Here is a 15,632-nt window from a genome sequence, read left to right on the forward strand (position 1 = left end):
CTAAAGACAGACACACAGTTGAATTTTTTTTTTTTTTTTTTAATTTTCCAGTTGAATCATTTGCACAAAGGAGCTTTGACATGAAAAGCCTGCACAGAACAGGTTAATGGACTCTTGGCAAGCTTTAAATGATCATTTAGATTATACAAAAAAAAAAAAAAAAAGAATCAATTATTTTAAGCCAATTATCATGATACTAACAGTGTCAGACTGAGCAGGATTGAGCATTGTGGAAGGAGCAGAGATGAGAGAGAGTAGCTGGGCGTTCCTCCACTGGTCAGCTGACAGATTCCTCCTGGGATAGACCATCTGAAGGCTGACCAACGCGTCTGACAGGGACTGCAGGAGAGGAGCAGCAGGAAGAAACATTTTCAGTAAAAACTGAGTTTTGAAACGGAATGAGTAGAAGCGTCAGAGCTACTTTACATGAATGTGGACCATCATCCGTCGCTGTGTTGCTTCACTCTGTTATTAAAGTTTATAAAACTGCCTTCTCTTTGTTTTCAATTAAATTGGTATTTCAACTCTCAATTAAAAACTGCTTCTTTGTGGACTGACTAAGGTCTATGTGGCACATGAGATGCAATGGCAACTAAACATTTAAAAAGAATTAAAAAAAATGAATAAATCAAAATAGTGATTATTTTGATCAGTACTGAGATCACAGTTATTTTACAGTCATGATTTGTTATGGATACACTGATTTGTTATGGTGGGGGTGGGAGGGGACAGGAATTAGGCTTAGACTGGACTGCATTTTTGACCATAAAGCCCGCCTTGTTCCTGCTCAGAGGTCCTGTCCGCCACAGACACAGGTGTAAACATATACAGGTATAAACGAGAGCGGAGCAAGACTGAGGTGGTGGTAGAATGCACTGGACACAACCTACATGAATCAGTGGGTTCCCTTACAAAAATGTTCTCCCAACTTTTAGTATAGATCTTGTTGACCAAGGAGGCCTTTTCCCCTCACTTTGGCTTGAGGTGAACTACATTAAACCACAGGTGTAAAGAAATGTGGTGAGCTAAAAAGCATCACTGCAGCAGCACCATAACTGTTTCATCTCAGTCTCATGGCTGTTGGAAGCCACCCACTGGTGGTTCCATGTTTAACTAAACTACCATTTTAATAACACCAGCAAGTTTGCAAAGGAAGAGGAAAATAACTAAAAGCATGCAAACAAACAAACAAAAAAGTAACAACACTGCACAACATTAAAAAGTGAAACCATAAAATGCACAAACAATTCTCTCACCTTTCCATGTGGAACAAACTCCTCCATCATCTTCTTCAAAGGGTTCTCGTAATCCACAATCATCTGGCCCAACCTGGGGTACTCCCGGTCACTGCAGCAACACAGTACCACGCTTACTTACACACCACGGTCACTACGTCTAACAGCTGGAATTTATGATGTGTTGGAATGCCTGCACTCGTGTGCAAGACCTCTCCCATCCATCTAACTGGACTTCTGCACGTCTCTCTCAGTTACCTGGCTCCATGTGTCATCTCGTGGGCATAGTTGTAAAGTCCTATGATGGCTTTCCTCTCCTCTATGCGAGACAGTATTATCATCAGAGTAGTGTATGTTACCACCAGATCCAAGTAGTTTCTAGTCAGGTCAAAGTTCACCGTCTGACAGGAGGGAGAAGAGAAAAAAAAAGAAAACAAAAAAACCCCCACAAGGGTGTCATTACATGAAGCAAAGATCAAGAAAAGCAAAGATTAGACAGAAATAAGAGACTATACACCTCCAATCAAGGCTGAAAATTCCCTCTGAAGCGGGGGAGGCAATTCATTTTCCCAAGAGACTACATGAGAAATCGAACTGTTGTGGAGAGCCGCACCAATAAGCTTATAAAGAGATCAAATTAAATATTGAGCAGAACTGAATTCAGTTTGCTGGAGCGGCTCTCCACATCAGTCCGATTTTCTCACGTGGTCTCTTGGCAAAATGAATTGCTACAACCGCAGTAAAGCATGTGAAAGTTTCTGTTCAATTCGCAAGTGTAAAGAATTCTCCCGAAAATTCCTAAATCCAGATCCGGATCGATTGGTCCAAACCCAACCTGCGGTAAAATTTTCGTGCAAACAGACAAATCATTTAACCTACTTGCTGGAGGTAAAACATTCAAAAATACTTTTGTGGCTCTATAATTATCAAAGAAAGAGGAAGAATGGAAAGAAAAAAAAAAAAAACAGCGGAGACAAAGGAGAGGAGAAAATAGGAATCTTAGGATTCTTCCTGTTGGAAACAATTTCAGAGGGAAATATGAAGCATATTTTAAAGCCATTTATAGTTCTAACAAAAGAAAGCACTAAACTCTACAATACGTTTTTGAAGTCATTAGGAAAAAAATTTAAATCCACAATAACCTTTCAGCCTATTGTTTCAGTCCTCTGAGTGGGAACTAGACTCCCGCTCCTCCTCAGGGCCCACTGTTCAGGCTCTAGCCTGTGAAGGGAGACTTTGGCCCATCACAAAACTTTTCATGAGCAAAAATGGGTTCAGCAGAAGAGCAGGGGACTTTCATCTGTGAGAACTGGGCCTGAATTATATGTGAAGCTGAAAAGTCCGCAGCGAATTAGTTTTTGCTCATGATCACCTGGATGGAGGTGCTCAGAACAGACAGGAGGAGGGCTATTCATTTGCAGGTTCTGGCAGGATATTTTTCCCCTTTTTCTAGGCTTGTTTCTTTGCTTGCTGAAGTTTAAAAAAAAAAAAAGTCCTATTAAAGGTGACATCCTTAAAAAAAGAGTAAGAAAAAATAAAAACACATTTGCTTACAATGTCAAAGAAGACCTGGCAGGCATCAATGGTGTTCAGCAGCTCACACACATGATCCTATTGATGGAGTGAAGAGAAAAGCTTTCATTAGAGTCACCAAAGTAAAATCTGTCTGTATGCTTCACATATGTGCCGCGATGCATTTTTTTCCCCCCACCTTGAATTCCATGACGTCTACAAAGGTAAAATAATAGAGAGCCAGGTTCTTCAGGATCTCTGACTTCTCCTTCTGCAGCTGAGCGAGCTGTTGCTGTAAAACCACATAGAGAACACAAAGTTTATAAGTGCTGCATGAACCTGAGACTCCTGCTGCTTTAATGCTGACGGCCCTTTCCTCTCAGTAGTAGCAGAGACACTCGTGTAGCAACTCGGGGCTTTTTACTCTTTTAAAGTTGGTTTGACATAAGATGAGACTGATGTCCAAAGTCTGAAATCATCTTTTTAAATAAAGTATAACCTCTGGATGGGTTCTATTTAATTCTAGAAATATGATTTTTTTTTTTAAACATTTTTTTTCTTAACTCAGAAGAGAAATATCAGCATATTCCTGTTAAAAAGATGCAATTATCAAGTTTCCCTTCAGAGATCCACAGAGATCATCAGGTCTCGAGTTTCTTCATTTTGAAGTTAATTAATTGAAACTTAATCAACAGCAAAGCGGCAGAAATCACACACTTTCTAAATAATTCAGTTAGTGGAGCTAAACTATTTTTAAAACTATTCTTAAAATGATTTAAAAAAAATAAATTAAATTCCATGTGCATAGATGAGGCTATTTTACTTTGGTGGAAAACTTACTGCATTTAAAGATTTTCTGGCACACTTGGCATACATATACATTCTTCTTCTGCAACTTCTTTGCTGAATAAAGTTCTGAATAACATGTTTTTTGGCATGAAAGTTTCACCAAAGTAAAATCTTACTATCGAAGCAAAGCAAGAACAGTTCACCCAATAGCATTTTAATTATATTTTAATAACAGAAGTGAGATGGAAGACTGAGCCAAAGCATAGAAAGACAAAACCTCTTCCTGTGTTTGTCGATATCCGTCTTAGTTGTGGGTGCAAAGTGTTTTCAAATCCCAGTTCAGCTTTAAAAGATTGTTGAATCAATCTTTTACATCTAAAAATCAATGTGAAGACTTCATCTTTAGCAAGTAAGAAGCAGTTTGTATTTACATGACAGAAGTGACTGAAGCATCCTGTATGTAAATGATTCCAGCTCCAAAGCAACTGGAGGTCGGAACTGCAGCCTAAACCAGAACTGGTCTAATAGGTAGAAGTGGAAAAATGACAAGTGTAGGAAATGTGAAACACTGCTGCTGCACCAAGGAGTTAAAATATGTTATTTGACTCAAAATTAAGTAAAAGTGGAACAATCATTTTCATTTTTAAATCCTAAAACAGTAGGTGATCAGTGGGTTTTTGCTTTTCTTCCATAATTTAGATTATCCACTGTGTAATACTCCTTATTGCAGGCAGTCAGATACTCATTCAAACACCAGCCAATCAGTCTTCAAGCAAATCTAACCAACTAGTGGTGAGCCAGCCGGCAAACCAGGTGGGTAACCAGCCACACAGTCATTCAGAGGATGAAGGAGAGAAAATAAAAATGCTTCCAGAGAAAGCTCAGCAAAGCAAAACACACTCCAAAAAGAGCTTTAAAAATAATAAAAATAAAAAGGTACAAATAAAAATACATTATTACAAAACTTAAATGCTTAAATTAAACTCAAAGTTACAGAAACTTAGATACAAAAACTTACCAAAAAGCACAAGTCCGGATTAAGCCAAGTTTAGCATGCAGAACACAAACAAACACAGAAACAAAGCAGAAAAACAACGTAAGAGACACATTTTTTAAGCACAGTTATACTGAATAAAGCAATTAGCTACACACGCACACACAACACAAACACACACTCACACAAACACAGCTGTTTGCTAAATGGTGCTCTCACATAAACACAAAGGCCATAAGCTAACAAGTAAAGCTAAAAAGAAACATCTGATGAGCAATGGTTTAGTTCACTTGACTGACACACACACACACACACACACACACACACACACACACACACACACACACACACACACACACACACACACACACACACACCTGAAACGGTGGTAAGAGACGCTGGATATTTGATGCTACCATTACAATAGCGCAGATTTCACCTGGGCCAGCCACCAATGAATGTTAACACACACTCATTTATATTCACTAACTAATTTTAGCACTTTTTTAATCAATTTCTTTTTCTTTTAATTAGTCTGAGAAAACAATGCCCACAGTGATCAGTTCATTGGTGGTCAGCCCCCCATGCCCTTATTTTGAAAGGTCAGTTACTGCTAACCAGTTAGCCCTGGCCCTTCCTGTTTCCTGTCTGATTCTTTGGCTGGATCGCTGTAGCGGCCGTCTTTAATTTAACTCAGCTGCTTCTCTAGAAAGGATCTCATCCTGCACTCTACTTTGCTAAATATGGTTCCATTTAGGCAGATATCTCAATGTGGACAAAATATGACTTAGACAATTATACTGTGAGGCTAATGATATGAAACAAACCCAGGTGGTGATGGCGGTGGTTCATTCATAAGGTAAACAAATTTACTTCACGTTTTGCCGAACCCCAGTTTGCTCCACTTAAGTTCACTGAACAGGAAAAACCCTACGTCAGGTTTTCCGGTGGAATCAAATTAAGGACGTTCGGCTGGCATTTCCACAAAAGAAACACAAAGTTTACAACAGTGAGGAAACAAACGAAGGCGGGTAGTCAAGCAGATCAACCAGCTGGATAGACGGCCCAGCCAATTCCCAGATTAATCTCCAATCCGGGAGTCTTGTTTGCCCAGCCGAGCAATCCGACACCAGATTAAACTACACACAGACTGAACGAGGAGAGTAATTTCCCAGGGACAGGCTGTCAGAGAGGACAACTTCAGTCTTGTATTGTACCAGCATCTGGCTGCAGAGTGTGGAGGTAAGCTCAATGGAAAAAACTCACAAACAATATAATTTGGCAATCGCCAGAGTTTATATAAATAAGTTTAGCAAACTACATAAATATATTAATGTGCTTGTCAGAGATGCACACGAATATCTCGCTAAACATTTTATATTTTATCCAGAACTGATTTGGCAAAAGTGCACATGTCAGTTGAGTGTGTAAACTAATGGTTAAATATTTTATTCTGAGGATAATCAATGGGAAAAATAAATAAACTCCAATACAGCTTCCATTGTTTCTGTCAAAGTAAAGCAATAGCAGGGCCGTACTGTGGGCCCTGTGACTGTGATTCTTTGTTACATTAAAACGTTTGATGACTTTATTGAACCATTTTATTTTTTTAATATTACTATTGATTAGCAGCAGCTTTTACATGGTGTACAAATGATTGGAAACACTGTAGCCAATATTTTAACATTTTCTTTTATATTACAATGTAATGTGCCCTTTAATAAGATAAAAATCTATTTTACAAAATGACTGTGAATACATGTCTGATCTCATCACCCCATAACATCCAGACTTTTCTCCAAAGTTACATGATTTGCTAGCTTGACGCCCCATATTTGTAGTGCTGGATGATTCTTTTCCCCCCATATGTTTGATGAACAAAAAAATTTAGGTATAAATGCAACAATAAGAAGATAGGGGGAGCATAAAAATAAAGCTGCAGCCTAGAATATCAATGTGCAGTAACACAAAGTCAAATCAAAATCATCCACACCGTTAAAAGGACACCTTTCATTCCACGTCTCTTTACGTCACAAACATACATGTAGGAATACTTACATTGTTATTCCGCGTTTCCACTGCAGGGAACTTCCTGACGATAAATTTAACCGCAGATTCCAAGTTCTTATCAACGAGATAGGAGGGCTTAGCCTTGGGATCGCCACATGCCTGTTGAGGAAAAGAGAAGAGGACGTGAGGAGAGAGAGAAAAAAAAAAATGCCAATTACAATGCTGATACTGAAACACCCGGCTCTTTACCCTTTTCTTGTTTTCTCATAGCATGGCATGTTAGATTTGTTGTATTCACCGGGATTTAATGCTCATAGTGAAACCTGGTTTATCCCAGGCCTGATATCTGAAGAGGAGTTTGGGTGAATGAAATATCAACACTGCATATTTTCAGTGGTGTTTCCAGACCAGAGGCATATTCAAGACATGAAAACGAACACACACACAAACTTGATGCAGTGGCATGTGCAGTCTAATTTTTCATTTAGATGCACATGCCAACGAGGGGTTGACAGGGTAGATTTCCACCAGGCTGAACAAAGTTTGGAAGTCTGCAGTTTTCGTGTTGGGATAAACCAGGTTCAACTGAGCAAGAGCCTGAACTTATCAGTGGTTCTCAGCTGCTGAGCTGTGCGGAGACATTAACCTTAGTTAATAGTTAATCAAACTTTGGTAATATAATTGATATTATTAACTAATTGGTAATATTTCATATGTTTTAAAGCACATAAGTAGGCAGATGGAGTGATGGTAGCATAATTTGTCTCGTTTTTCCCTTACTGAGAAGTCTGTTTGCGGTTTGGTTATTTTTAGAAAGAAAAAAAAAATCTGTTTTGGGTTAATTACGCCAACTTATGACTGAAACCTGTTTTGCTATTGGTGAGATATGCCTCATGGGACAATGCCAAAGGACAATACTAAAAAATAAATGTCCATTTACCATTTCTTTAAAACTGTTACCAAATAATAATTTTCCGTCACATTTCAACTACACACAACTAGAGCTGCAGTGAGTAGTCACTTAAAAGGGTCCTAGTTTGCTCATTTCCAGTTCCACATTTTTATCCTTGGATTCTGCCGCAGTAGCTTTTCATGATTCACAGATAAAAATAATCTTTACCCTACACTGGGCCTTAGAGCAAACCCTCAGTTTTTCCTGTCTGAAACAAGTCCTTTTAGCTTCCCACCTTTTAAGCAAACTTCATTCTGATTGGCTGCCCCTCGTAAACGAAAAGTTTACATAACAGGTGGGTGGAGCTTCTGTGCTCACAGCCAGAGCTGTGTGCCTGACATGACCGTGTTCCACACTGACACCATACAGAGCCAGGAGTATGGGGAAAAGAATACTAAGAACTAAGTTTTTAGAAAGATATGAAGCATATGCATATTTTTTTGGTCACTACTGAGACCATGAATACTCATGAACACAACTACTCAGATTTTGAAGAAAACAGATGTCCTGAACTTCCTTCCAAGTGGATTTCCTTGAATTTTAATTGTAATTCTACTGAAAATAAATAAAAGGGAAAGACCTGAACTAAATGTGCCTGGCAGGGAGTGAACCTGGGCTTTTTGGAGTGACAAAAGTAAATTTGGTAGGGCTGAAACACAAAACGAGAGCATCAATGCGAAACAGAATGTGGCACAAAAATAATTTTACCTTAATTATCTTAATAATTGTTTGAAGCTAAAACTGTAACTGAAATTAATATTTGATAAATTAAACATCCCTAAAAAGGTCCCCTTTAAGACAGAAAATCAAATAGCAATTTTAATGAGAGAAACAATTTCAGAAAGCGTTTGATGGCAATTTGGCCAGAATGGCACATTACCAGCAGATATTTTATTCACTGTTTTGTGATGGTTTACAAACAATTAATCATGAAAGTTTAGCTTTGACAAAAGTTGTCAACAACAGGAATGAGGCTGAGAACCACTGAGAGTCCCAGGTGACAATGATTTCAGTTTCAAACTGTGTCTCTGAGTGGTTAGTACCACTACATGACAGGCAGAGCAATGAGCAGGTAGAGGGAATGAAACAGGAGAGAGGAATGAAAAGAGGTAGAGAAAGGGAAGGAGGGAGAACTTAAAGGCACATGGAGGCTTCAAGTGAAATTATGGTAGAGTGGGGCATAGAGAGAGAGAGAGAGAGAGAGAGAGATATAAGTGGTCAGAGAGAAAGCCCTTTCTCAGTTGAGTGTTTTCTATCCTAAATGAGCAGAATTAATTCACTGCACCTGCAAAGCTGCATTTTTTTTTCTTATTATTAATATTCTCATCTTTTCCTCTACATGTGTTGAAGTGTCTGCCCTGACTGCCTGGCAGGAAGCAAGAGCACTCATGCATTATGGGTAGTGTAGTAGCAAATGGTGAGGAAGATGTGGTCCATGCATGTGCCATAAACAGAGTGAATGTGTAAAGTTTATTGGCTGCCAACACCGAGGAACGATCCTAGAAGAGGTCAGACCCGTTGACTGTTCTGAGGATTCACTTCCTCACGGTTAATGTTCAAGTTTAGAAGGTGGAAGTGCACATTCAGAGAGGCCATAAAAAGTAACACAAAGTTACCAAAATGAGAACTGCACCACTTAGATATACTATAAAATGCGCTGTTTTCTACACCTGCAGGAACAAATCACAGCTGTTGGCCCATCAGGCTTGCAAACAGCAACACAAGCATAAAACCTGGATTTCAGTTTGCATGGCGCTGAAAGGTTTCCAGCATGAGCCAGTACAAAATGAACCCACAACACAGCAACACATGCTAGTTCACACTGACAACCTCGGTATCAAAACATGATGAAATGCAGGCTGGAGATTTGGGTTTTGTTGACACACCCACAGCACAGTGAGCAGTTGTCCCATTTTAAGCTGGGTTGCGATATACCGCATCACTGACGATGGGTTTGGCCTTAAGACTTTGAAGCCTTTAAAACCATGACAATTAGTGCTCTCTCTCTTTTAGGAATTAAAGTTTAATCACACTTTAAATTTAAAATCTGGCTACAGCTAATACAGAATCACAGCAAAGCTGGTGGCTGGTTTAAGCACAAGTTAAAGAGGAAACACTGATAAGCAGCTGCTGCCACTTTGCATCTGCTACAATTCAACTTAGGATGCAAAATGGTGCAGCTTCAAATAAATTTAATTCCCTACAAATATGACATGAAAAATAAAGTAAAGCCTACCCAGCGAGCATAATCTACTAAAGTCTATGCATTATGCTAGATACAAAGCCAAAACCCAGTTCTGCTCTGCATGCTCAGCTCTTAGTTCTACGTCTGAAACACACTCACTACTGCAGGATCTCAAACACAGAAACACGTGGACACTGTGGAGGGACTGGTCACAGAGAAACACACAACACCAACATGGTTTTAATAGCCATCAATGACAGACTGGACCTCGAGTCTCAGCTTGTTTCCTTATCCTGCTTCTTTCACACCGGGTCAGACAGCAGCCATCAACGCTTAAAGGCTAGATGAAAATCTGCTCAGGTGTGCGAGAGGCAGGCTGGATTTTAATTATGTTAATGACAAGGAATCAAGATGTGACTGTCAAATCCATGCAACTGCAAAAAGCGCAAGCCTGGTTTCGCTAACACAGCACTCCTCTGGTGACAACACCACTAGCTTCACCCAACAGACTAGTCGCTACATCTGCAACCAAAATGTAGTTACCCTCTGACTCACGCCGGGCAACTGCAGAAAAGACATTGTTCAGTTACTATATTGCATTGATACGTCACGTGTAGTGTTTTGTCATGTTTTAGCCCAAATTCAAAACTTAAGTTGATTCATTTTTAGCTGCTGTTGTCGCATTATCTGCAACAAGTCTCTCTCAAATATTAATGTGGTTCACAACTTTAACTGTATCTAAAAACACCACTTATAGATTAACTATGTTTTTTACTACTTTATACATTAATAATATGCTGCTTTTTAAAATTGTATCGAGGTACTCTATGGGTCTGATCATAAAGTTTCAGGATTCAGCCGATTAAAAACAAAAATTCAACACTCATACACAGTATATAAATTTAGCAAACCTCCCCTTCAAGGTTATCTTTTTCTGCAACTCTGGACTGCTTCCACAGGTGCCTTTAAAAATCATCCTGTGGAGGTCTCATTTCTGTCCCCTTGCACTTGTGGCTATACAACGCTCTCTGAATATCCACCATTGGGGGAAAAGCATAAAGAAGGAAAATCTGGAGATTGAGCAAAGATTTCTTTTTGGTGTGGTCTAAAAGCTCTTAACTTTTGGTTCAGGTCATTTCTGTCCAATGTTCTTCCTCACTGACCTCACAAGGTTAGAGTAGAAATGATATTTACAGTCAGACTCTGGGGGCTGATTTCATAGTTATGTTTCTGATCTGATGCACTGTTTTGTGGCTTGGAAACTTAGACCACAGTCTCTGCATTTTATCTGAAGCTCCAGCTGTAATTACAAGAGATGTTTCTCAACATGAAAGTTGGGTCAATTTGACACAGAAGCTGAGATTAAAGCTTTCTGCACAGGTTTGAGGTCTGTGGTGAAACTGTAGACACACAAGTGCAAGTGGGACTTCCTTGAAGTGATCTGAAAATGGCAGCTGTACTGAGAGTGGTCAAGAAGTGTATGGGGAGATGATCTTGAAGAGAAGATTGGCCTAAATTTAAATCAGGTATGATTTTTTTTTTTTTTTTTTAAATAGAGCATACCTCACATAAACTGCATTTACATAAAAGCCAGTGCTGATTCTTTTTGGATTGTTTTGTGCTGTTTGATTGTTTTTAGATGGTCCAGGAAAAGTTATCTTTTTATTATTTAAAAAAAAAAAAAAAACTGACCTACTTTTAAAGTCTTTCACCTCCTCATCACACAATTTTTGAACATTTAGTACATAAAAATTTAATCTGACACAACAGACATCAGTCCCTGATATTGGTAAATGCCACCTTATCACTCAACAGGACTGATATCAGCTGATATTGATATTTGGCCAATCAATCTGCTCTGACCTACTGCTAAGTTCTTGTAATATAGTAACAATTTACCAAAATCGAATTATTTTGTGTTTCTAGTCTGACTTTCCAACTTTAGAGCTGATGAATATGACGCTAAACAGGATTTATACAAAGTTAGATAATAAAAATATTCAAGCCTTTAAAAGCTACAAAAAGGAAAGTTTTTATCAGGAGCCTATTCTCAGAACTGTTTTACCAGTGACAGTGACATAACTTTTACAGAGAGCTAAAGGCAAAAAAAATAAACACACCTAATCTTTTAATATAAATTCCTATTCTTTGAATGATAGTTTGCCATATAGGCAGTTGTAATTAATGGGCTAAAACATGCAAAACCCCCAAAGTAATTATTTTCCAAATTCTATTATACTACATTAAAAAGGTTTCTTTGTAGCTAGTCTCATCATTACAGTGTGTAACCAGCTGATTTGTCTTCAGTTAGGTTAACTCACCAGGTATTACTGACTTCATTTTATATTCAGAAGAACATAATTAGCTAACTAGCAGCTTAGCATCATTGAACAAAGACATGAATACTAGTTAAAATATTTTACAGAGTTTATATGTCATGGCATTGTCTGTTAGTGCTGGTGGTGGCTAGTGCAATAAGCTGGCTGGCTGGGTTTGGGTGGGGTGGGGGCTGATGGTGGTATGGATGGAAGGAGGGGCGCAGTGAATGAAGGGACGGGGCATGGGAATAAGCTGGGAATAAGCTGAGAATCAGCAGTGGTCAGGAAGGAGTAAGGGAGCCGTTGCCTGGATACCAGAACAGACCTCAGTCTCGCCTCCACCATCGTTTCTCCACTCCGGGCAGCAATTAAACAGCTGAGTTTCTCAAAGGGTCCCCACACTGACTGGCATATGGCAGGGGACCCTGGGATACATAGCAGCGGGCCAAGGAAGCACACATCTGAGGACTAATTATGGCTGCTAATTACTGGATGCAATATTTGAACTCTGCTTGGCACCTTCTGAGTGACCCTTCAGAGTCTCTGAAAACCACCTCCTCCCTGAGATGATTTCATTTGTGTCTGTCATTTATCTCAGTGTGAGCTCCTTCATTTTCACAAGAAGGGATTAATTGCTGGGAAAAAGAGACGGAAAAAAAAGTACTCCAAAGAATGGATGGACGGTCTCATGTGATGTGAAACCACTAAAGGAGCACTCCAACCTGCTGTGAGCTGGCTGCCTGCCTGGGCTGCCTGCTGGCACGACTGTTAATCTTTTTCCATTAATGTTGCATTTGTTAACATGATTTCACTTGTTCTCTATCAAAATGCAAATGCAATTCTCTAGCAAAAACAAAAACAAAAAACCCTGATGGGATGGTGCAATTGCAAACTACGCTGCTAAATCAACAAATATATGAAAAGTTAACACTGAATTACACACATTAACAGGTGTAATTAAGGCCTTAGTCACAAAATTCTAGCAAGTGGCCGGCAGCCCACTGGCAAGCACTGGTTGCCATTCCCTGACTGGTTGGCAAGCGGTTTCTGGGAATTGCTGGCTGTTGCTAGGTGAAATCCGTCACAAAGAGGGTGCTGCACCAAAAACCACCTTGTGATTGCTTTGGTTGCTGGCAGATTTCCATGGTAGCTGGTAATTTGCATATGAGATGCCGACTTGTCTGAGAACACTTTGAGAACATTCAGCTTCAGAGTAAAAGCTGTGCCTTACAACTTCAACCAACACATTTCAATAGGTGCAACTTTTACTTTGGAGTCGAACAATCTCCATTTCCAGTTTGCACTGCACTTTTTCCAAGTTTCACGACCGCTCAATGAGTACTTGGAGAATGTTTTCAGTGCAGCACCATATACCACTTTGCAACCGCCAGCAACAAATTGCCATGAGCTTGGGGAATGCAAATTTTTCCTTAGCAACTAAGGGTTGCCAGGTGGTTGCCAACTGATCTCTATGGCTCTGTGACTGGAGCAGGTGGGTTGTGACTACAGATGCACTGATTTACTTTGCCAATTTCAATTTTTATTATTTTTTAAGCATCTGACCTGTAAACCTGGGAGCCACCAGGGTAGAAAAAGTTCTAAAACACTCCTCTTTCTGTCAAACCGATACAAGAGATGCTGTACTGAGGTCATGCATTGCAGTGCACTGCCCAAACAGGCCTCCAGATGGCACTTTGTACTGGTGAGCAGTCTGCTGAACTCAATGAACTGAATTAGATAGCACCTTTAAGCTGTTGCCCTCTACCATTATACCACATAAACAGAAGAAGGCACTCCTAACTACTGGCATTCATCTCTATTTGCAGCTACTAATAAGCAAATATATACGAATTATTATAATATTTAATCTACACAGCTAATATTGAGCATGAAAAATATCCATGACCCACCACAATGTACATTTTAAGCCATTTTTTAAGAAATGCTTCCAGCACGTTGGACTAAACTCTTTTCAAAGTGACTAATTTGGACACCATAGGTGAGGATTAACCACCTGTTAACTATTTTTCCAGCGACAAAAAAAAAAAAAAAAAAAGTGTCAAATCTTGTATTGGCATTGCTTTAAAGTTGATCTATGTGGACAAAAATTAAAAGGCTTTATTTTATGGAAAACAAATGTAGTGGATGTCTGGATGCTTTATCATAAGCAAATGAATAACACACCAAATTAACATTGTGGGTTGGTAAAACTGAGAGGGAATGGAGCCCAGCCTTACTCTCAGCACTACAGATTCAAACATGAAGAGGAGTGAGGCACAAAGGAGAGGACCAACAGATCAGTACAGGTAGCCAGGAGGAAGACGAGGAAAAGGGGAAGAGGAGGAGGAAGAGGAGGGAGCTGAGGAAGGGTGACAGGGGAGGGATTTCATCAGTGGAAGGTGATAAATTTTGCAAACCTTCCAAACTTGTCCTTGCTGCATAGGAGAGGGGGGAAGCATTGGAACGGAGAGAAGAAGAGAAGAAATCAAAACAAAGAGCCCACCCAGACAAACTGCTGGATCACTAATCCATACACTCATAAGCACACACACTCACTCATACACACAGACAGACACACACGTTTTAAAAAAACAAAACAAAACAAAACAAAAAAAACAGCTGAGGTGTTTCCTGCATGTCAGAGACTTTTGTTAAGATAGTCCTTCTGGCATTTCTTTTCAAAACAACACATGAAAACACACAAGTCATGCCGCGCTAACATGTTATCACATTAACACTTGTTTTAACACACTGTCTTGAAAGTAACAGAAAGTGTAGCATCCCTGCCTACGCTCTTCGACACATTGAAAATAGCACGTCCATTTGAAGAGCGTGGAAAGCCTTTCTGTCTCGCACAGAGAAGTGTGAAGTCAAAGTTTGGGCCCTGCTTTTTTATAACGTCGCTCCACATTTCTGCTCCATGGCTGTTGCTTAGTAACTGACGATGCAGTGTTTCCTGACTGCTGAAGCACCGTGCATCTGTGATGCTCCGATACATGTGAGACAATCCACTTATTTCTGGACACCGCTGGCTCTCATATGGTTTTAGCTATAAAAAAAAAAAAAATTCCCTCACCGCAAACTGTGAGGTCATTCATGTTAAAAACCTGACACTGGGTTTAGATACGTTAATGTAAGGATAACATATTGGTTGGTTGTCTGTGTTACCTGTGTATGTTTAATTTTTATATATAATTAAAAAAAAAAAAAAAAAAAACACTACATCTTTGGTGAATTTACCTTTCCACTATCCAACAGTGACATGATTAAGCAGTTCTGAGGTTGACCAGATGTGACAAATACACATTAAATGCAATTTATGTTTAACCAAATGTTTTTTCCAACAATACAAAACAGCTAATCCATGACAACAGGGTGCTAACCCAACTTTTAAAGCCACAAATCTCTGGTACATAGCATTTCCACATATAATACGTTTTTGTTAAATCAAATTACAGGTAAATGAATAGATTTTGTTAAATGCTATGCTAAATAAGGTAAACACACAAAGGCCAGTTCTGATCCAGGAAAAACTGCATTGACCTGTTTGGTATTGTCTGGAAGATAATGTGCAACTAATAAATATCACTAAGTTCAGATGTGAAATCTGTATCATGTCCGTCCATCTTTTCATCAT

General features: G+C 39.2%; 1 protein-coding gene across 2 annotated transcripts in view; it reads right to left on the reverse strand.

Moving 5' to 3' along the window:
- nckap1 (NCK-associated protein 1) overlaps positions 1 to 15,632 on the reverse strand; it is a 37,009-nt gene that overhangs the window by 14,661 nt on the left and 6,716 nt on the right. The window contains exons 2-8 of one of the 2 annotated variants that reach the window (XM_030748694.1): positions 14,413 to 14,430; positions 6,589 to 6,699; positions 2,947 to 3,033; positions 2,790 to 2,846; positions 1,494 to 1,636; positions 1,257 to 1,347; positions 202 to 339 (exon numbers count right to left, since the gene is read on the reverse strand). In XM_030748694.1, coding sequence (XP_030604554.1) covers positions 202 to 339; positions 1,257 to 1,347; positions 1,494 to 1,636; positions 2,790 to 2,846; positions 2,947 to 3,033; positions 6,589 to 6,699; positions 14,413 to 14,430 — 645 coding nt within the window. The remainder of the gene's footprint in view (positions 1 to 201; positions 340 to 1,256; positions 1,348 to 1,493; positions 1,637 to 2,789; positions 2,847 to 2,946; positions 3,034 to 6,588; positions 6,700 to 14,412; positions 14,431 to 15,632) is intronic. The other variant, XM_030748696.1, reaches the window with a different exon arrangement.

Source organism: Archocentrus centrarchus, chromosome 15, assembly GCF_007364275.1.
Source record: "Archocentrus centrarchus isolate MPI-CPG fArcCen1 chromosome 15, fArcCen1, whole genome shotgun sequence".
Classification (NCBI taxonomy): domain Eukaryota; kingdom Metazoa; phylum Chordata; class Actinopteri; order Cichliformes; family Cichlidae; genus Archocentrus; species Archocentrus centrarchus.